Source organism: Seriola dumerili, unplaced genomic scaffold (genome assembly GCF_002260705.1).
Source record: "Seriola dumerili isolate Sdu_G_001 unplaced genomic scaffold, Sdu_1.0 BDQW01000219.1, whole genome shotgun sequence".
Classification (NCBI taxonomy): domain Eukaryota; kingdom Metazoa; phylum Chordata; class Actinopteri; order Carangiformes; family Carangidae; genus Seriola; species Seriola dumerili.
In genome coordinates this window covers 8,567,519-8,591,300 of record NW_019174474.1, presented here as the reverse complement: position 1 = coordinate 8,591,300, position 23,782 = coordinate 8,567,519, and the positions used below count along the sequence as shown (strand labels likewise).

General features: G+C 42.8%; 1 protein-coding gene across 1 annotated transcript; it reads left to right on the top strand.

Moving 5' to 3' along the window:
• Positions 1-915: 915 nt before the first annotated feature.
• LOC111228657 lies at positions 916-23,324 on the top strand. Its single transcript, XM_022754652.1, has 6 exons — positions 916-948; positions 8,999-10,658; positions 16,091-17,029; positions 19,094-19,193; positions 19,347-19,432; positions 23,089-23,324. Exons 1-6 carry the CDS (start codon positions 916-918, stop codon positions 23,322-23,324), a joined length of 3,054 nt encoding a protein of 1,017 aa, XP_022610373.1.
• Positions 23,325-23,782: the final 458 nt, after the last annotated feature.

The following is a 23,782-nucleotide window of genomic DNA, read 5'->3' as shown; positions in this document are numbered from 1 at the left end:
GTGTGTGCTGGGCGTTTTATGATAAAGCGTGTGAAGCGTACGGTCCGTCAGTCAGCAGTCAGTCATCCAGTTCAACATCACTCTCCACTGAACTCCAGCTGTCACCTCTTGTCCTCCGCGTCTCTTCGCATTAGCCAGGTAAGCGCAAACCACCGCCGCTCTCCAGGATTTACTCTGTGACTTATCTGTGAAAAGTGTGAGAGTTTAAGTTTCTGACGAGTCGGATTCTGATAGACGTGCCTTTCTCACTGCTGCCACTGTTTTTTTTTTGTTTGTTTTTTTTTTGTTTTTTTGGGGGTATAAAAGTGAGTAAAGGCGAGGACAGAAAGGTGACTAAGGAATTCAGTTCGATACGTTACTGTAAAAAAAAAAAAAAAAAAGGCGAGAGTCTTTCTAAAGAATGTAGAAACAGCAAGTGTGTGTTTACTTGTACATATGCTGTATGAACAGTGGGCCATGGACATGATCCATAATGCTTTCATGACGACCGTCCCTCACGTTTTTTTTATGTCACAATGTCTGATTGCAATTTAGAGCCATAAATCCCATCATTAAAAACCAGACTGTAGCTACATTACAGCAGTAGCCTACAGTGTCTGTACCTACAGTTTGCCTGATGTTCATTGGATTCACTGAGTAGCCTTAAATGGCTCTATTCACAGGTTTTTAAAGTTGCACCTTTACCTGCTGTAACACAGTATCTGCTTTAGATATTTCTTTCTTTCTTTTTTTTTTTTTTTTACTGTCACCTGTACAGAGTGGCACAGCTACTTTCAAAGCCACCCTCACCCTCTGCCTGCCCCCTCCCCTTCCTCCTGTTTCCAAATGCTCTCCTTTGAAGCGATGATGCCCCATCTGTCATATGTGAGCAAAGAGAGACCATGCTCTGCTCTTCTCAATTACTGAATTCTCCTCATGCCAGCTCCGGTGGGACAGGAGGAGGAGCAGGTGGGTGGCAGTCAGTACGATCAATCAACATGAAATATTCAGCTTTGAATATACACATCATTTACTGCTGCTGCTGCTGCCCTTGTTAGAGACACCCCAAAAAGAGTTGGGGCGTTTGTCTGAAGCGTTTTGTAACTGGGACCATGTGTGTGCTGCTGTGACACAGTTCCTGATACAAAAAGACAAAAATGTGGATGCATATGTTCAGGTGATCTTTTTCTTTTCTTTTTTTTTTAACTGTAAAACTGGCCTGGATGGAGACTGGAGGGGTATTTGAAATGATTCTGATCAAAACTGAGAGGAAATTGGAGAGAAGGAGGGTGAGTGGATGAAACTGTATTAAATGTAGCGCCACAGCCGTTTTCTCATTATGCTGCAGTAAATTCATACAGCTTACATGACAAAGCTCTGCTTGGCAACTTTCTCCCCTGATAGAAGCACTTGTTTGAACATGAGGCACATGATTTGAATATCTGTAATCCATGCTGAAATCAACAGGCCAGATGAACTTTTTGGCACCCACTTACCACCACATTGAGTAGGATTTTCTTTCCCCCAAAATGCCTAAGCTATTTAGACTTAGGCTTAAAATCACTTGGAAAAAAAAAAAAGAAAAAAGAAAAAAGCAAGGCAAAAGTTATTTGTTTTGTCTTTCCCCCGTGAGGACCACAGAAGTCCTGGAATTTTGAAATCCTATCACAGGAGAATCTGAACCTTTCCAATCATTCAAACTCTTCAGGAAACTTTTAATCTCCTAAGTGTCTGCCTTGTGATAATAATATCTCTGTGATGTTGCCTCATGAAATTTGCCCGAGTACCATGGCCCTAAGTATTTGAGCTATGAGGCAATACAGTGAAAAGCATAGCCCCCTCATATGAGAACACAACAGTGAATAATTAATAACCTTGCTCCCAATTCCAGGAAAACAATAGCATATTGTAGGAACACTGCACTAATTTAACTAGAGGAGAGAAAAAAAAAAAAAAACAGTCGACAACTTCGACAAAATGTGGAATGCATCACCATTGTTATAAGGCATGTCTGCATGAGTTTTGGTCCAGTTATTCTCGCCACTGCGGGCGGCTCTGCGCGCTTTCTATACATCTGTGTTGTATGTGCCTATACTGTAGTGTTGCATGCTGTATAATATTGTAGTGTAATGTTGTTTGCCTTTGAGATTAATCAGAACCCATTAAATACCCCTCTCTCACCTGCTGGCAGTATGTGAGGTGGAAGTGCACATGCAGGAAGCTATTTTCCACAGGCCTCCTCTCTTGGCTGTCAGCTCCCATTAAGGGGGAAGGTGTCATATCTGTAACACAGCTGAGTGCAGATGGCAGAGTGGAGGGGATGGCTCACCGATTTAAACAATGATTAATGAACAGAGATGGAAAACAAATTACATTGGACTATTGGAGGCAGGGAATTGTTTTTATGAAAATGTTAATTGTGTCTGCCAGGCTGATACCAGGAGTGGGGGAAGGGTGGAGTGAGGGCAAGGCAGCGAGGCAACCAAGGGGCTACTGATAGGACATCTACTACTCCCCTGGCTCAGATTATCGGCGTGTCTCAGCATGCAGTGTTTAATACCGTACCTTGGCTTTAAGACCTCTAATGTGCCATAACTTTCAAGGTTTGGCTTTTTATGATGAACCCCATGAAGAATTGTCGCCCACCACTGCACCAATTAGCGTTATCTCTAATAATAAGTGGTTGTAAGTGACGAGAGAAGGCGCCCTGTTCTAGTTGTAATTATTGCAGGCGGGTGCAGCTGCACTACTTAGGGAGATGATGATAATTATTTTTCTTTTTTTTTTCATTGCGGGTTGATTATTTAAGAGCATCATACACTCATCAGAGTAATCAGGAGAGAGTGATTAGTGAAAATCCACGAGGCTAACAGCTGCCACATTAAACACTTGCCTCTGTTGCCAACACACAGAGGCAGAGCCCTTCCACAGGACAGAGACGAACGAAAGCACTTCACCTTCAACTCCAGGACCACATGTGTTTGTTAGAAAGTCAAGGCTGAGGGCACACAGAGAATTAGAGTAAACAGAGCGCCCCATGAAAAGGCATGTTGTTGTGCACCAAGGTCAATCTTCAATGCTTCAATTCACCAGTACAGGAGCGCGCTGAGGGGGAGTAAAAGTTTGATATGGCATTTTTGGAAGTGTGGGAAATAGAGGTAGTTACTGTGCAGTGACCTTGCCCTCCTCCTGAATTGTCTCTCATTGTATTAAAATGAGCTAACTCTGACTGCTCTGCTGAATGAGGGCTGTTTGATAAGGTTTGTGATCTAACACCCAATCTGATGCAGAATCCGACACACACAAAAAAAACAAAAAAACAACAACAAATAAAAAAAAGTCTCAATTAGAGATGTGTGCCACGGCCATGTCCGGTGTTCATGCGGCGTTGCTTGCCACTGTGTAAGGCCTGCTAAACTAAGGGCTAATTCTCTTAGCCCAGATGTTGCCTGAGCACAGTCCTGGGATCCCACTGGGTTGATGAGCTCAATCAGTGAAATGATGAAAAGATGATTTTGTCCCTGTAATTACAGTGTGTAAACTACTTAGCTAGGATTGCAAAGGAAGTCATTTTCTAATTACGCTGGTACCCCGTTGTCTAATGGTGGATGTTTTGTTGTTTTAGAGAGCGCGGGAGAGAGAGAGAGAGAGATTGAGAGGAGGAAAATATATATGAGTGTGTGTATGTGTGTGTGTGTGTGTGAGAGAGAGAGAGAGAGAGAGAGAGAGAGAGAAAGAGGGAGAGAAGAACTTCACGAGGGGCCTGTGCTCTGCTGCTGCGGCTGAAAAAAGACCATCACAAGGGCAAGATGGCTGCCAAATGAGAGTTCATTGAATTATCAGCCCAGTTAATGTGCCTTGGATTATGCTCTTTGTTTGTCAGTTTTTTCCTGTAGATGCCATAGCTTAATGAGATACTGTAAGTGGCATTACCAGACTCCCGCTGTGATTTTGTGATGACTCGTTTAATGACTTTTGTCTTAGTGCCTCCAAGTGCTTCAGCAACTGAAAGTAGACACGTCTAGTTTTTCCCTCTATTTTTGCCATTCCTTTTGATTTCCCCTATTGCAAATATTTAGACAAATGCGACGTAAAAAGAAAAGGATCTTGTCTCTTTAAATGATATAGTGACAAGGCTGCATTGGCAATCTGCTTTCCTTGCACCGGAGGAAGTTGTACTTCTCGGGAAAGCAAAACATGTCAGTATGTTGCGGACTGAAGAAGCTCCATTCTTTGAGATCTGTGTGAGTTCTGTTGGAGCTGGCTGCCGTCCTGCAGGGCCCAACCATCTGATGCAGCCTACACCATGTGGATAGGCTTCTCTTGTGCAAGGCATCCCCTACGCACCCCACACTGTTAACACACCCCATCGTACGCCAAAGCTTTGTTTGTGTCCAGAAAGAACAGGTGGTCTGTGCAAACAAGATCAACTGTTCACACATTAGTGATTTAAAATACATTCTATATGCACGTGCCTGTGTGTGTATGTGTGTACATGTGTGTGTGCGTGCGTGTGTGCGTGCGCGAGAGAGACAGCATGAGAGAGTGGGTGTCTTTGCATGTGCATGTTGAGGGAGAGTCGAGGAGACAGTGTTTATATTTCCTTGCTTTGTGAGTGAGTGCCTTTGAAAGCATCAGAGGAGGCTCATGAATGCAAAGTTTATATAAGACACGTACACACACGCACATTCACACACAAACACACACACACACACACACACACACACACACACACACACACACACACACACACACACACACACACACCATAATGAGGTTATGATACTGCATATTTCCTCCAGTAAACTCGCATATACTTTACTTAGTCACTTTCACATCTTTGCCTCCTGCATAAATATGATCTGTGAACTGTTTGTCATTTGAAAAACTTATGTGGTAAATTTGAAGTATTGACATAAAAGAGGAAGGTTTTCCACCAACTCACACAGGTACAAACACAGCTGGTCACCGCTCAACAAACAGGCTTTTTTTCAGTCTGACTTGCAGTTGCTATATACCATGTAGCTTTTAGTATGTTGTCAGAGGAACTTCTTTTCCCTCTGTTGCATTCAAGGCCACTAATCTGCATAACTGAGTGAGACAAACAAAAATTAATCGAAAGCTCTCTTTCACTCAACATGTGAAATAGCTGACTCCCAAATAACTGCACATCACCACTGCACCACATGCATGCCAGATTTATTTTTACAGGGCACAAGCCAGATTTTTGATAGTTGTAGAAGGAGTGGCATAGATTTACTGCATCCACAACAAATGTGTATGTATTCCTTTATGAGTTCTTTAGCTATTACTCACAAGGAGCTAGTTTGTCAGTGCTGTGTGTGCTCTTTCTGTGCTCTGTACTCCCGCAGTAATGAATGGTGCTGGTTAGACTATTCTGTCTCCGTCAGGCTTTTGGGGGGGCCTACAGAGAAGCTCCTATAGGGTTTCATTAATCTGGCTGTCAGAAAGTATATGGGTGCTATCTTTTGTACGGGTCATGGTGGGCAGCTGTGTTACCACTGCCCTCTTCCTTGTACAGGCTCTTCATCCCCTGACAGGGCGGTCCACAGGATGGTTGGCTGGCTGATTTGGAGGGGTTGGGGCGTGGGTGGAGTGAGACACAGGGGGCATAATGCATGGCATGGGGCTTTTACTGTCTGCACATAAGCCTGCTCTGTAATAATGAATAAAACAATTGTTATCTGCAGGCTGGGAAGTCAGGGAATTCCAGGAATTTTTGAGAGTCGTGATCGCTCGTTATGTGTGATTTTGAAGTGGGCAGAGGCATGTCACAAGGAATCTAGGACATTTATGTATAACAATGCACTTAGCTATAGGTACATGAGGTATGGCTAAACATATCAGACTGCACCATTATTATGTATTTCATCAGAATTTTATATTATCATATCACATCGTAACTGTATAAATGAATGAAACTTTTATTATTATGTCATGCAGACAACTGTGGCAAGCATTCATGGGCAACTTCATGTAAGCTAAACCCAAAGTGCTGTGTACACATTTTCCAACAGTATCCAAAAACAAAGAGAGGAAAGAGAGAAAGAGAGAAAGAGAGAAATCAGAATAAGTGCTAGTTAAATAATCCATTATCCCGTCTTTTCCAGGCTTTTCAGACAAAGTTAGCAAACTTAAACGCATAAAAAACTGAACAACATTCCAACTCGTGACACTCTTAAATCATTATAGTATATAATGCATTAGAAAAATGCTAATATGTTTAAGGCTGTGTTATCAGTCAAATTTAGCATCCATCGCTTATGTACTCCTATGTTATCACACTACCTACTAGTTTATTGCACCTCTGCTTGAGATAATCTTAATTTTAGGTTACACTGAACACGTTACTGTAACTGTTGGCTGCAGGCTTGTGTAGCTGTTTGTGCTGCATTAGTTTTCAGCTCAACCATCCACATAAATTATTAATGCTTTTTAACTGCTGTTAAAAAGACACATGAAATATGCAGTTCTGATCTATAAATTTTATTCACGTGTTTCATTCCAGTGTCACCTAACTATGGATTTACAATATTGTCCATCCATCCTGGCTGACAGTGTGCTGCAGCTACAAAGTGGGAAGATTATACATTCACCCTCTTGTAGATTAAATACTGGAATACAGAATCCTTAGCCCGACTGCAGTGAAAATAAATCTAACAATGTTTGATATTGTCAGATCTAAAATCATCCAGAATGCACAGCTCCCAGGGCTGGTTTAAATGTGTACGTGTCACTTTTTCCTTTTATTGCCTGTGCTAAATCACACCTGCTCCTTATTCGTCTACGCGCGGCCACACCTAAGAGGCGCTACTGTGACACGATGCTTAATAACAATCAAGCACTCTCTCAATCTGCACCAAAAGAGCCTAATCCACTCTGACAGAGAAAACACCTGATGGCCCTGCGTGCCTCTCCCTATCTCCACCAATTCCTGCATAGGCTACACACACACACACACACACACACACACACACACACACACACACACACACACACGGTGATGACGGTTCTAAGCCTCCTTGCTATGCTTAGTTAATCAGAGGAATACCACTTTAGCAAATATGAAGTGGATCTAGTGTATGCTAATATCATTCGCTCACTTTCTCCCTGTCAGATATGATTAGGTCAGACCTGTATCCTTACATTGATCTCAGCTCAGAGCACAAGCACAGTCCACACCAGCCATGGCTGCAGGCACGCCAGCTCTTTATCTGTGTGGTTTTGTGTACAACATTTTCATTACTGTCTTTAGACTATAGGCAGCAGCAGCAGCAGCAGCAGCAGCAGCAGCAGCAGCAGCAGGTGGCTCAGACTCCTTGTCAGACATTTTATCTTCAAGGCCTTTAGTCACATTAAATCCAGTGTCATGATTTTGAATAAGGTTGTGTTTAGTTTGGGTTACTCTTATTACTGGCCTCACTCTTACTTTCAGTTAGCTATATGTGACAGCCGAGTATGTGCATTGCTTAATAAAAAGAAAAGCACACACAATAATACAGTAGTCAAAGTCATATCATAAGATGCTGCAAAGCCATTTGAACTCGAGCCTGATCAATCATTATTGATTGGATGCAGACTTCAAAATGGATGCTGTGTACACCATTACACATCCAAGGCTACTGTACAGTAATGACATTAATAGAGGTAAATGCAATAATAGTTCAAATGACCGTAATCCTTGAAAGTAGGTGGGAAGTGGAGGTGGAGCACCTTATGCCCCCCTCCGCCCTCTGTGCTGACTGCAGAGGAACACCAGGTTAAGAAATATGAAGTGCATCTACTGTATTCTCGTATAATGTACTCACTTTCTTCCTGTCAGATATGATTAGGTCAGTACCATATGGTTAAATTGATTTCTGATCTGCAACTTAAAGCAGACACACAGCTCACACCAGCCACTGCTGCCTGCCTTCCAGCTCTTGATCTGTGCGGTTTTGTGTACATCATTTTCATGACTGACTGAGGTTGCAGTCCAGGATGATGTAAGCCTGTGTTAATTCAGTGTGGACAGTGCAGGCTTTGTTCTGTGCCCTTTGGTGCTGCACTAGAGCTGTGCAGGGCGCGCTTATGTGACCTCTACCATTGTAGCACGATGTGAATTTGAAGCTTTGTTTTGCTGCTACAGCTGAATCAAAAAAAAAAAAAAAAAAGGGAGCCGGGCAGAGGAAAAGTGAAGCATACTTTAGCTTTCCATTTGGATATTCTGCCTCTAACTTTAGTTTGCATTTTTGCATCATTAAGTTGTTTATTTTCCTTAGTACTCCTGTGACATAATTATCCTGGTAAAGGTTTTATTCAAATATGCAATAGATCTGCTGAAAAAGCTTAACTCTTTTACTTTAATCTTTTTTTTTAAAAGCGTTTCACAGGTTTGTGAAATGCAAAGGAAGGGCAAGTAGAAGCAGACAGTCTTTGATGTTTGTGCTGCCTTAGTATTTTGTGTCAGTACAAAATGAGATCTAGACAAAGATTTTCACCTTACCCTTTAGTAAAGATGAGATATTTGTTGAGGAAGCCTATGTGGTTTCACCTAATCAGCATTTTCACAGTCTCCAACAATAATCTAAAACCACAGGTATACTTAACACAGGATGAGGAGAGTCAGAACCTACTTTGCTCTATTTCCTGACCTATTTGTGGTGCATCACTGGCATTATACAGCAGTTGCAAAAGTACACATTTAAACACTTAATTGACAGCACATAACTGTACTTTTATATTTGACTTGTCTGTTATTGGGTTTTCCAAGCTGGTAATATATGTGTTTGAATACTTTCTTTGTTTTGGCAGAATTTGAATTCACTTAATGTTCCTTTTGTTTTCTCTTTAGATCTGAGCTACAACAAACAGACGTTTCATCCGAACAGCATGAATCCACATCCTGTTTCAACTGAGTAAGAGCAAACAGTCAGCACACAGTTCACTGCTAACCTTCGGACTGTCCCACATAGACACTCCTGACCACCATACTGTAACATCAGCCAGTCCCTGAAAGGACAGCTTCATTACCCCATCCACCCATCCAATTAGAAGCCAGATGGCACTTCTGGCCAATCAAATCATGGATGCAAGGATTCTCAGCAGTATGAATGGGAGAGTAGAGCTTTCCCAGTTCCTGAGAGTCACTAATCAAAGCATCGTCTCCCAGGTAAATTCTGCTCAGGATGACAACCGCAAGAACAGGAAGTATCCCTGCCCGCTGTGTGGAAAGCGTTTCCGCTTTAACAGCATCCTTTCCCTTCATATGCGCACACACACTGGCGAGAAGCCCTTCAAGTGCCCATACTGCGACCACAGGGCTGCACAGAAGGGCAACCTGAAGATACACCTCCGTACTCACAAGCAAGGCATTCTGGGCAAAGGCCGTGGGAGGATTAGGGAGGAAAACAGGTTGCTTCATGAGCTTGAGGAAAGGGCGATACTAAGAGATAGGCAGATGCGAGCAGGTCATGTTAGCCAACAGCAAACTTCTAATTTACCGCAAATTCAAAATCCCCAGCTGTCACAGACCATCCCGACGCAAAACCAGTTCTTAAACAACTCTGGTGCAGCAGAGAGCCAGCCACATACATCCACATCCCCTAAGGCGACCACCGTCAATGAGGAGCCCATCCAGCCCCAACCCACCGGCTTCCGCTGCTCGTTCTGTAAGGGAAAGTTCAGGAAACAGCAGGAGCTTGAGCGGCACATCAGGATCCTACACAAACCCTACAAGTGCACCTTGTGCGAGTTTGCTGCCTCACACGAGGAGGAGCTCATTGGCCACGTTGAGACGACGCATATAACCGCAGATTCAGGCTCAGGACAGAAGCCTGCGACGGGGCCTGGTGACAAGGGGAAGCCCACTGGTGAATTCCCCTGCGAGGTGTGCGGTCAGACCTTCAGCCAGGCCTGGTTCCTTAAGGGTCACATGCGGAAACACAAGGACTCTTTTGAGCACTGCTGTCAAATCTGTGGCCGTCGTTTCAAAGAACCCTGGTTTCTCAAGAACCACATGAAGGTCCACCTCAACAAGCTTGCTGCTAAGAGTAATCTCCCTGCTGAGCATGACGCCTCTATTAGCCTGAGTAACCTGACGCAAGACCATCAGAACAACCTCTACTCGCAGTACATCTCCCGCATTCACAGCAGGTTCCTCACGGCTGAGAGAGCTGACCATCCAGATTACAACCAGATACTCACCTCAGCAGGCGTTGACATGAAGGTTAGGGAGATGTTAGGGAGGATGATTTCCTCTGGTCCAGGTCCTCTGACAGATGCAGAGAGCTCCTCATTGTTGGGTTTGAATCATCTCCACCCTCCTCTGAGCTCCAATAGCATGGAATATCTACAGAAGGTCATGTCTAATAGAGATACACTGAACAGCGGCAGCAGTTACCCAGGCTGGCAGATCATGACCCCAGGGCTGCCTGTTGAACAGCAAATGTTCAGCCCTAAAGACCAGCAGCAGTGCTCCTCCTACCTGCCTGAGAGATGTGTCCCTGTAGACAATGGGAAAGTGTGTCTCAGTGACCCAGACACCAAGGCCATCAGCAGACCCGGTAGCCCCAGCAGCGTGAGTCATCATGGGCCAACGGAGATCATCACAGAGACAGGGAACTCCCACTCCAGCAGTGCCATGGACCATCGACCTCAATCTTCTTCTCCAGCTACAGGTAACGCAGTCATGGAAAGCTAATTTTTTTAGAAGGCTATTTTAAGATCTTGTTAAAGGGGCACTCAGTTTTACACATAAAGTTCAGTTTACTCAACGCTCACCTAGAGCCACTGCTCAGCCTGTGAAAACAGCTGGATAATGTCTTTTGTGGCTGAGGGAGGAGCTGTACAAAGTAATGATGTCATCAGGTAATAGACCCTGATGACATCCCTCTATTATTTTTTCACACTAAAAGTCAGGATATTTCAGCCTCTGCGGTTTCAACTTTGACCAGTCTTTTCTTTTTCTATTTTCTTCTTCTATTTTTACATTTTTTTAGCTCCCACACAGATTCGAACCAGCAACGTTGTTGTTGTTTATGTGGTATGTATCTTCACCCATAGGTTACCATGACTATGGCAAGCCTCCCAACTTTATGGAAGTGACATAGTGGATTGCTGGAGTGTCTCTTTAGTATATTGTCTGTATTTTTGCAGGATTATCCTAGTATGAGAATCAAATAGGATTCTCAATAGTGCATTAAAGATCAGCAGAGAATATCACAACATAAGATCAAATGAATGCATCTCATAATCTTTTATATAGGTTTTTGCTTTTTTTTTCAAACATATATAATAGCCTATCTAAATGACAGCTGTGGCCTCATCTTTCTTCCCACTTACTGTAGGTGGGTATGAAGCGAAGGGTCAGCAACACCAGCACAGACATTACTGTCATCCATAAGGACTTTGTCTTCCTTTTAAAGATAATGGCATCATGTTGAATTGTAGGAATAATTAGTACCCTCTATTTTATATCCGTCACATCCCCACCCCTTGCCTACGGGGGCACAAGATGTTAATGCATGCCATCTGGTGTTTTTAATGATTTGATATATACCACCCAGTGATTTTTATGATTTGATCTACCACCTGGTATTTTTATTGATAGTGTTCTGTTCCACCTGGTGATTTGGATGATTTGGCTCTCTGGGTAAATGCCTTTCTTGTCATGGCATCCTGCTAACATGTTATCATGAGCCTAAATTACTGCTATAACAGTGTTGTTAAGAGAAGAGAGGCAAAATAAATCCAAACTTTTGTTCTGTTTCTTCACAGCTTATGACTATGGTTATTTTCTTCCAGTGTCGGAGCGCTGCTGTTATGTACATGAAGTCTGATGCGCTCCCTTGTGGGATTCGATCCAGTATCCTCTTAAATGATGGCCGTATAGCAGAGATAAATGGATCAGGTCTAATCTCATTAGATGTTTTGTTTCCATATTGTACACACATACTGGTATCTGCATATTTACATGTAAATGCTTGCAGTTTATGGCCAAATCCCTTTCTGGTTGCTCTTAAAGAAACATATTCAAACTCTGTTGTTTGTACTTTCCCTCTTCTCCCCTATCTTCAAGACCATACGGTGTCACTTCCAGAAACATTTATGATAGCTGGCTAGCTGAGGATTTGAGTGTGCACAGTTCTGGGATGGCACATTCTGTATCAGACTCTAATTTCAGTCAATATTAAGCATGGAAACTAATTCATTGTAAAGGTCAGGCGTCATTGCTTTAGTCAATGATGGATCCGGCAGGCTCTCTCTCCCCCTCTCCTCCTCTCCTCTCTGTTCTTAGTCCTGTGTAATGGTAGACTCACTCTGGGGGCTTAGCACCGCATTGTTTAGCTCTGACAATATATCCCAGAGACCTCTGCAGCTGCTCCCTGCGCTCACAATGACAGATTAATTAACACAATCACACGCTGCTGGCCCTGGCTCAACACACAGGTCTGCTGCGGGACAGATAGGTAAATCCTACACATATGGAGAACACGCACCACTTGATGAGGGTTTAATAACAGGGATAAGTTTTTTCGGAGGTGGGGGGTTGTAACTGATCAAGTCTGTCTGTCTCGATGGTTGGATGTGGAGGAAAAGAGAGCGAGAGAGCGAGTGTTTTCTAATTCAGGAGAGCGGAGATGCTGAGGAAGAATTACCACTGCCAGATGTTCAGCTTGAGGAACATTGATTAGTCCAGAATTACTGGCTGCATTATTCATAGTCAGCCTATGGTGGTCATGAAGTTATTGATGTCCTCAATATGGATAGCAAATATAGTACAGTCATGGCTGTCAGAGTGAGAGACGGCTTCTATGCTTGATACATCGAGATACAGTGCTGGATTTAGATTTTAACTACAAATATCCAGCATCTTAAATTAGAAATCCCCCTTTGATTTCAATAGAGGGCGTGTGTTACGAATTACTTCTCTCAATATCTAATCAGGACAGATTTGAAAATGCACTTTGACTTTAATTATAATCTGAGATTAAGAATAACGACTCCTCTTAAAATGATAAACTAATGAAGGGTGCATGCTTCAGGCCTCTGACCTACATTGGACCAGTTAGATCCCAGCTCCGAATAAAAAACATGCACAAACATAAAATGCTCTGACAGTTATTAATTAGTCCCATTCAATACTCTTAACCTCAAGGTCAATGAGCAGACACCATGTAATGATGTTGTCCCCACATGTGTTTTGTCCCTCATTCCCTGCTTTTACGCTACTTTTTACTGTAAGCATTAAAGCCAAGAGAGTCTGAAATGATAAGCGTCTGTAAAATTGTGAATGGTAATATGAGCAGTGGTTTACCCAGAAACACAGATAAAACAGGCTGCTGTACAGAATATCACTTTCATTTGGCTGTTCCAGTTACATCAGCCTATTCTTTGTGATTGCTGACAGTAAAAACATCTTTTAACTAAACGGGTCCTTATCTAACTCGGTCCTGTGTCGAGGCTTCACAAATTCAGCTCTTATTCAGAGATCAGAGTCAGTCTGACTGGTTTGTCTAAACTGATTACCTGTTGGCTCTTCCGTCTCCCTCTCACTTCTGTCTTTTAATCCTCTTTTTAATTATTATTGCAGATATGAGGCTCAAATTAAGCTCAAAATGCTTGTTTTCCTAGCATGCAGATAAAAAGATTTACCCAGGGAGTTCTGAACACCTGCCTTGAAATATTGTTCCACCGTCTCCTGAATGCCATTTGGCTTAATTGACTTGGAAACGTCCCAAATGCGTCATTGACTATGTGGTCTAATTAATATTAATAATATATGCTATTATAAACATCAAAGAACATCTGGTGCCCCTGTTTTTCTCACCAGTCTTGTGTGTGACTCTCGCTCTCACTCTGTTTCATCTTAAACCAAACCAGCCACCATGTATCTCTGTTTTGCATTTCAGGTGCTTGATTGCATATATAGACAGAGCCAAACTACCACTGTATGTAGAGTTTGATATCTACAACATAACTGCCAAATGCCTATGTAAGCATATAGTATGTGAGCCCGTGATTGCATTGACGGTGATGTATGGCTGTAAATCTTAAAGCCTATTTCCATATGAAATGAATCACTTGTCCAAGCCCAGCTGCATGCTTTTTTCCATAGACACAGCTCACTTGAGGCTTTTATTTATTTATTTACCTTTTTCCTCCGCCTTGCACATCCAGTAAGGGCGGATAACTCATACGCATCACTTCATTATATGCTCTGTGTTAGGTGCGAGAGGCTGGGGTTTGTAATGATGCAGTAATTGGAGTTTTGCTTGATAAATCTAAGCTCTAAAATTACTCCCCTCACATAATGTGAGCCTCGGCAGTGTAAGTAAATCTTAAACTGATTAAGTTAGCATGAACCAGGCAATCACAAAGATGGCACCCATCCAAAGGAAGAGAAAAAAGGCAGAGTCTTCAGGCTTTGTGCTGTTTTACTGCTCTCATGTAGGCTGGCAAATGGGTTTAGGAAGGTCCACGCTGAAAGATGAGGTCAGATATATGTGTTTTCTGCATTTGGAGCTGGCCGGTAATGTCATCGTAATTTAAGCCACAGAATAATTGAGATATATAGCGTGTCTGAAAGACTTCCATTAAGCTGTTTGAATTTTTTTGTCTGTTACTGGAGACAAGGGTGTGGCACTGATGAAGTCTCTTTCCCGCTCTTGCACAACCACGCACGTCGCCACGCACATGTGATGTACGGAGACATTAAATCAAACATACTGTACGCATGTAGACACACACACACACACAGACGCACACACACAGTATATAGTACAAACGAGTGACTGTCTTTAGTTCAAGGACATGAATTTCCCATTTCAGCTATAATTTTTCAATTCCATCAGGTTCAGCTCTATTTAATTAATACGTGGGTGTTATTTCATGATTTTCTAGGTTTGAAATAGTAAAAAACAGCCCTCCTTCTACTACCATTCAGCTCACAATGGTGGTTTTTCTATTAAAGTTGGAAACAAAGTAAAGTAACAACTACAGATCATTAGATTTAGATTTACCTCAGTGAATTACCTCAGGGTCAGATCTTGAGGTGTATGAAATTGATATTTCTCTGGCGGGAATGAATCACTGTTGTAACTCAGATATTAGTCCATTAAAGAAGAACAATAAGGCATCAATATGCATAGAATTAAATTAATGGTGGTGGGTTTATCTCCCTATCCCAGACGCATCCCTAAAAGACACAGTATAATGTATGACCTGACCTTCAAATGCCAGGAGAGTGTTGGGCAATAAACTGCCAATATTTGTGGCTTAATGGCGTCGGATGACTTTTACTGTAATTGGAATGGCAGCGAAACAGCTGGGCTGTTTAAAGACAGTGCAAGGCTGAGGTCTCAGACAATCACTAACTCAAAATGGTCACAGGGAGTGTGTTTAACCCTGGAGGGTGTTTCTCTGATAGCCATAAGGATTAAACTGTAGGTAAACAGAGGGGAAAAGACATTTAAATTACCTTTAATTAAAAGTTATGGCGTGCCTGATCAAATCTTGTATCCAGATGGATATTATTCACTGGCTAAAAGGAGAAAAATTACCCTTTGTCATTCTCCACAATAATACACTTTGTACTTTTTGAATTATGTTCCCATCACGCCATTTTTCAAGTATGAAGCAAAAATAAACTCAACTGCAGTTCATGGTGCAGTTAATCAGAACTGCTCACATGTTGGCCGTTGTTATTTTTGACTGGGAAACCCACTTACTGGTTTTGATGGAATGAGGTTTTTGTCTGCGACATCTGCCTTGTTCTGGTTGCTTTACAATTTCACTGTTTATTATTTCTGGAAGAATCTTGTTTGGTGTTAACATCTTTGGGTGTATTTATTGCACATGGTGGTGGCGTCCATACTGTAAAATGATGGATCACTGGAGCTGAAAGCTGATTACAAGCTTGATTTACTGCAGGGCAGTGCTTAAATCATTCAACTCAGCCTGGTGTGGGATTGCAACATTTTTCATGTTTAGACAACGGTTGTTGGTACATACTTTTCCTAGAACAAAATGCTCAGTATGCCTCATATACACATACTTTCCTAATTTGATTTGGACCGTATTGTGTGTTTGCTGTTACTGTCTATGTTAGGTGAGAAAGTCTACAGGTGTCCACTCTCCAGTGACTACACCGCTGCACAGACAGCCTCCCTCGGCTTCCATCTGGAACGCTACCACTTCCCCCACTGGCAGAACAGCAGGGATCTTTCTTCTCCGCTGCAGCCCACCAGCAGCAGCAGCTCCAGCCCCAACCCCAAGCTCAGACCCAGATCCAGGGAAGACTGGAGCCCAGCTGCAGGTCACTACCTTGGCCTGGAGAACCACAGTGAAAACCCCCTGCTCATCAACAAGCAATGCGACCTCACTGACAAAGATGCAGGTGTAGATGGCTCTTTATCTGCTCAAACCAGGAAGTCCCAGTATGAGCCCTTAGATTTGTCCGTCAGGCCAGAGTCTGTCACGTCTCTCTCAGCTATGTCTCCTGCTGTACTGGTACAGATGTCTGGCGTTTTTAGTAATGGACTCTCCTCCTCCATTACCCGCCGGCTACAAAGTTACTCTAATGCCACAGCCGAACTCAGTGTGAAACCTGCATATCAGTGTGACCTTTTGGTGCAGGGAACAAAAGAAGAGATGAACACACAGAAAGGAAGCTCCACTTGTCACGATGATGGTGAAGGTGAATTTGAGAAATCCGAGCAAGGGAGGGAGGACGAAAATGACGATGCTGCCAAGTGGCAGATGCTGAAAACGAATATCCTGGAGCCAGAGGAGCTGGGACAGGCCAGCGCTGATTTCCAGGGTCTTGGTGAGAACAAACAAGACAAGCCGGGACAGTGGGGCAGAGCTGTGGCCGAATCTCCCATCTCCTCTCTGGAGAGCTTGACTCCAGGACAGGCTGATCCACTGCAGCACCAGGGCGGCCTGCTCTCCTTCCTCAGATCCCAGGGGAACCTGAGCAGTGCACCTGCCAGCGCACACAAAGCCAGTCTGAATGGTGGGGGGGATATGGAGAAAGATGTTGCATCAGGTGAGCATCAGCTTATATATCATATATTTTCAATGCAGCTGTGACAGTTATCAAGATGTTGCCAGTACTGTCTCCAGATTTGAATGTATCTATTGCCACCTAGTGGACAAAGACTGGTCCTTCTGTTTTTCCATCTTATCATCTCATCAGAAATGCTTTGTAGACCCCATCCGAGGGATAGACCACTGCACATGGGCATATAACGATATTACAATTAGTTAACTCAATTCTATATCTAATTAACCGACTGGCGTAGCGGCTGTACATTTTGTACCAGAGTGTGTCATTGTCAGCAGCAGGAAGGCTGCTATAGAAATTCCAAAAAAAAAAAAGTTTTTGGCAGTATCTCAGCCCTCATCACCTGACAGCAGCAGTGTGAAGAGTGAGTGTGAGTGTGTGAATGAATCATGCCAATTACGAACAACACACTTCCCTTCCTTTACAGCACTTTAGTTAGTTTTTTTTTTTTTTCAAATCTTGCAAGATCTCATGTCTGATCTCAAATAAGGGCTAAAGAAGACACAGGTGTGTGGCACTGATTACCCCTACACTTTAAAGGATGATATAATCTCCTTGTGTGATAGGTTACAAATCGCCCAAGCCAGTGGAGCCCACTGATGGAGAGGCTTAAGCTCTTGTGATGGTGTGATATGCTTGCTGAGTGCAGATTTAATAATGCTGTCTCTCAGGAGAGGGAATCCAACAGCTGGGGTCTTTGATATGCATGTATTATGAGTGCAACATGATACACCTTCCCTCTGATCCCCCTCTTATTCAGAAACTCAATATGTTCATGTGAAAGACAGGAAAGTGCCTGTCAACTCCATTAGGGATTAACATCTGTTCCCTTTCTTTATGATTCTAACAGCAAGATGTACTTTTGTATTTGATTGTACAGATGGTTATTATAATATGCCGAAAAGCACCCCTCCCCTTCAACTTCTGTCCTCGCCGTCACACTGTTCATGTTTCTTTCTTGCTTTTATTGCATATAATGTTGTTTGGATTGAAAAATTAGATGGGATTTAGAAAAGCTGGCAGGTTTGAGTTGGCTTTTTAGCAAACCTCATGTTTTTCAAATGTCTTTAAAAAACAATTCTTTCCCTCAAATACAGCATCATTTGCTGTAACTGTCGCTTGTATCTTTCTCCAATCTGACCAGTGTATTGTTTAGCTGCAAGGAGTTATCTGAAGCGTCTCTTCCCTTTCGTTTGTTGCCAATTGATCTGCCATATTTTTTTGGTGTCTCTCCCTGAGGAAGTAGATGTCAAAGACACAATAAACACCTGTCAGTCAAACTGGACATGGAGACAGGTAACTGACATTGAGAGTCCACTGAGTGTCCTCTAAAACTGAACTAAGCAGGTGGCCCGGCAGCCTGTCCTGTCTGCAGTGTTGACCAGGTGGCTTTGTCATGGGGCTGTCTCCTGTTGCCCCCATCCTCTCCATACTGTATGGCACGTCGAGTGGCATGGTGACATATTGCCGGGCAGTTTGGACATGGAGTGATGTGTTTGTGATGACAGTTCAGGTCGGCTCCAATGTGCCAGCAGTGGTAATTGGCCAGATGGTGACCTCTGGTTGAACCTGTCTGCATGCTCATTAGTCTCACCGAACCCTCCCTTGTGTCTTAAACAGACACTCTCGTCTCTGCACTTCTCAGACCGAACCACTAGATGGCAACATTTACCACTCTTACAGTTAAGATGCTGCAGGCTTCAAAATATTTCTTCACCAGGTATTATAGCTTGCATTCATATTTCACAGGCACAATTAAGACAACTGTTTTTGAGATTACAGTCATGTAGCACCACTGATGCCTTGAGGTTTTGAGTATTATCTAACTCTGAAACAATTAACCAGTTAACTAAACTAGCTGCCTCCTCTGTGGCATCAGATCAGGGTTCTCAGACGCATGAGAACAAGTGAATATGAGAAGATCGATAAAGAAAGGATTAAGAATGAAAGAACACGGAGGACAGGGAGAAAGAAAAGGCCCTGATTTGAAAGGTTGAAAGGGGTGAGTCATTATCTCATTGTCTGACCTCTGTATACCCTCCGCAGAGAGGGTGACAGAGAGCAAGAGAAAAGGAGAGGGAAAAGGAGCGAGAAAGATCACCATAGATGGAGATAGATGGAGCGACAGCGAGGTGAAAGAAGAGCGGTAGTGCGGCTGTCTCCATGAGCAGATGTCGTTTGAGGGCAGCGAGAGGGCAGCGCGGCCTGCCTTTGTGCCTTGCTTCTCCCCATAGAGATAATGAAGGGTGGAGCACTGGGAAGGATGTGCAGTCATCACTCACTGTCTGTGTGCCATCAGAGCTCAGGCCTGTGTCATCCGTCACCATTCAGCTCCTCTGGCCCCCGACGGCCCCGCCACTGTCATCATGGTCATTATGTCAGCCTGTGACACACAACACACTCTCACAGCGCACACATACACACACACACACACACACACATACACAGAGGGATACATGCAAACATATACATATGTCACGCAAATATGCACTTATTACTAGGACAAGGTATCCTTTGAAATTCTTTGATAACAGTGCTGATATGACAATTGAGTTTCAATTTGAGTTTTTTCCATGCCTTACTTTGAGAAACATAAGCAGGTTTTACTTCAGTATACTTTTCTATCAAACAAAAGAAGCTAAAGCTCTCAGATATGAACAGTTTTCTAAACACAAGCTGTACAACATTTCATGAATACAATACAGTTTAAAATTGGCAAACTTATTATAAAACCTGGTTAATATCTCACTAAAGAGTATATCAAATCATTTCAAAAAAGACTACAAATCTCACTGGACATTTAATGCCAAGATTTCAGCCCTACTTATTGCAAGAGTACAAACTTCTCCTTACAGAAACTGTTTAACATTTTAGGTGAGAAGATTGATCGAACTCTCATATCTGTTCATAAAATATGAAGCTACAGCCAGGAGGTGGTTAGCTTAGCTTATAGTAGCAGTTATAGTAGCAGTAGCTTAGCAGTACAGGGAAACAGCTAGCTTGGCTCTGTCTAAAGGTAACAAAACCCATCTACCAGCACCTCTAAAGCTCACAAATTAACACGCCTCTTTTGTTTAATTTGTACAAAAACAAAAGAGTAAAAGCAACAAGTTGTGGTTTTTCAGAGAGTTATGTGCTTGACTATTTCTTGGCTGGTGCTGTGACTTTGCTTCAAAAGCAGTCTGGGGGAGGAAAAAGGTCAAATGATCAAACAGCTTTAAACAAAAACTCCAGGTTGGCCAAACTTTTTTTTGACAGACAAAAATGAAGATGAAGAGTTCATTTACAACCCAAACTATCAACTGTAAGCATTCATCACAGTTTACACAGCAGACAGAGGTCCTGGTTCATCTTTGATTTCACATACTTGCTATAGTTGTGTGTACACACATTTTCCCTGTGCAATGTGGGATTAAATAAATAAAGTGGTTTAGATTATCTGGCTAAACTGTTAGCTCATTAACAGCCTGTTTAATCTGCGTAGTGATGTTGCCATGTCCCCAAATCTCAGCAATTACTTTGATGAGTACAATATTAACACAACCAATAGAAATGATTTTTTTTGTTTTTTTTTTACTATTGGCACATCTTCACTCTTTCTTTCATCACCACACAGTCCCACCCTTCTAATTTCCTATCTAGTCTCTTTGTGCATCTGTACATACAAGAGTACATGTATGTAGCCTATATATGTGTGCATGTGTATCGGTGTGAGCGCGTGCGGCTGGTCTGAAGCTGTGGCTTAGAGCGGCCAATGAATGGAGGATCATGTGGTGAAGAGATGGATGGCTCTGAGCCCACTGCTGTCTTCTCTAATTGTAAAATATTAGTTACATTAGACTCTTGCCTGTGATTAATGGAACTTATTTGGAGGTTGCCCTCTCTTGGACCTCCCCTCTCCTCTGGTGGGAGGGAAGAAAGAACAGCAGACCCAGGAAGATGAGGAGGAGGGAGAGAAAGAAAGGCTGTAGAGGTAGAGAGCGGGAGTCAAGCAGGGCGACAAGCAACTGATGTAGACACGAGACCTTTTGGCTTATTATTAACTGACTTTATGAAAGTGTAATAGGCTACAGGATTGTTCATGTTATTTGATTGAGGGAAGAAGACTGAGGGAAATCTGTGTGGATGTGTGTAGTTTGTGGATGTGGGATGACAAGAAAGCAGCTTTTAAGTATTAACGAGTGAGCTTAAGAAAGGCACAGAATCAGAGATATTTATTTTGGGCTGCCAAACCCCATTTCCTGTTTTTCCACTTCTATTGATTGAGGCTGGAGGACATTGAGGTGAGACAGGTGGAGTTTAACACACAACACAAACTGTACCTGAAATTTGACAAAGCTTTTCTTTTATTATTGTCCCTCCCAGACGGCTCCCCCTCCCTCCCTCAAAGTACTACTCTCTCCAACTCTCTCTCTCACTCACTCACGCACAAAACACACACACACAAACACACACACACACACACACACACACACACACACACACACACACACACACACACACACACACACACACACACACACGAACAAACCCCTCTTTGCCATCCTGATGGTATTCAGATGTGTCAGGCCTTATCCTCTCTCTGACTAGTGTGTGTGTGTGTGTGTGTGTGTATGTGTGTGTGTGTGTCCTTTACGGCCATCAGGTTATTATACACCAACAGATGGAGCATTACCTTTTATTGCTCACACCTTCTGTGAGTTTTCCCACATTTCCCCCCAAAAACACCTTTTTTATGTAGATGCGAAAGCGAGTGTTCAGCTGCGTGCAGCTGTCTCAGCCCTGATGAGGAGCATGATAGAGAGGAAGAGGCAAGGGTGGGGTGAAAAGGCTGAGACAGCCCTCAGTTTTTGGGAAGTGATGTCAAATGACATCAGCACATAATGGTTTACTGTAACCATGAATCACAGAAAAACACATTGAAGTGTTAGACAGAGGGGAAAAGAGAAAGTCATTATATGAGGTAACATCTCAAAAATAGCACAGCAGTGAACAAGGACACATGGCTGTCTAGGTAGAAAGGTAAATGAGTCATCCAGTACAGTTTCTGTTTTGATCTTAGCAACACCTTCAGGCTTTGGTGTCATACTGATTTTTATTGAGGTCAGATAAACTTCTGGAAGCTATTAGCGGTATGCTTTGTTGTTTGTATGCTGTGCCGTGTAGGTTCACATTATTTGGCGTGGAGCAATGTAGCGGGCGCTAAAGAGGGGGACAGACAGGAAGTTTTGGCATGCCTTGCCTCCCAGCTGCAGACGTCTGTCATTCCTCAACTCAACACTTGTGTGTGTGTTTATGTGTGTGTGTGTGTGTGTGTGTGTGTGTGTGTGTTTGTGTTGTGAGCAGGAAATGTGTTACAATGAATTAGAACTTGCTGCCCTTTTTATAAAAACCTGTCAGCCCATGAAGTGTCACTGTGTTTTGGTAAAGTTGGGGTGTTAGAAAGTGCAAATTGTTATTATGAGGCCAAATCAATGTCACAGTTTAGATTACTTTTTTATTTTTACATTTTCTCTCTACAAAACCACGCTGACTCTTGAACATTATAACTAATGGAAAACTTTTTTTGAACCCCACTGAAACTTGTAAACTCTAAATGTATGAGTGTGATTTTTTTTTTCTCTGGCATCAGAGGCTCAGTGTCAAAATTTCACTTCTCACCTGCCAACATCTGGTGTAGAATACTGGAAAAACCAACCTACCAAGAATTATGTTTAATATCCAGAATTATAAACATACATTTTTCACAGAAATCAATCTCATCCAGCTCATTTTCACAAAATTGCTTCATGAACAGAAACCTGTACTGTGTGAAAACAAGTTCAAGTTTTGACTACAGCCAGAGGTCTTGGTTTGCTTTGATTTGTTTGAGTGCAGTTAAAAAGTATAAACTGTAAAGTGTCATCATCTTAAAAATCATCCAATGGAAGTTGATTCTTGTTGACATTAATACATTTGCCAAAACCCTGATCAGGTGAAATTGCTACAGACTGTATCTGTATCAAGTCTGTTTTCTCGATCTGCCTTCTCTTATTTTCCAGCTCGGAAGCCGTTCCAGTGCAGATACTGCCCCTACAGCGCTTCCCAGAAGGGCAACCTGAAGACCCACGTCCTCTGCGTCCACCGCAAGCCCTTTGACAACAGCCTCTACCCCGACCGTCGCCTCCGACGCTCGCACACGCCCCAGAGGCCCTCGAGATTGCCTCCGAGCATCACGGGAGACAACCATGCGCCAGGGAGAGACCAGATTGGCATGACATCACTCTGTGGGACTTGATGTTGTCATGGCAACAGCAGACACAGACAGTTATGATTACTGTTTTAGCTTCACCTCAGAGGGGTTAGGATGATTGAGATTGTTAAAAAAAAAAGAAAAAAAAAAAGTTAACCAACCTTGATGTACATTCCAGTGTTTACTTGAAGAGCCACAGTACGTATTTATCTGTAGCAAAAGAAGCTGCCTATAATAATAAAGTCCATTGTGATGTGAAAGTGTAGTGGGGGTATTTAGTGCCGTTCATTTTGTCAAAAGTGTCCAAACGATTTACTTGTGTTTACATGCATCTATCAGTTCAACACTTGTCTGATAGGGAGAATGTACCGTGCCTGCCTAAAGCACTTGTTCTTTCATCCAGTAAATACCCTGTGTTACATTTTTGTAAATATCGCTCGATTTCCCTTCCAGTCCAGAAGTCTTGTCTATCTGTCAGGATATGGTGCCAGATGTTCAGGCTT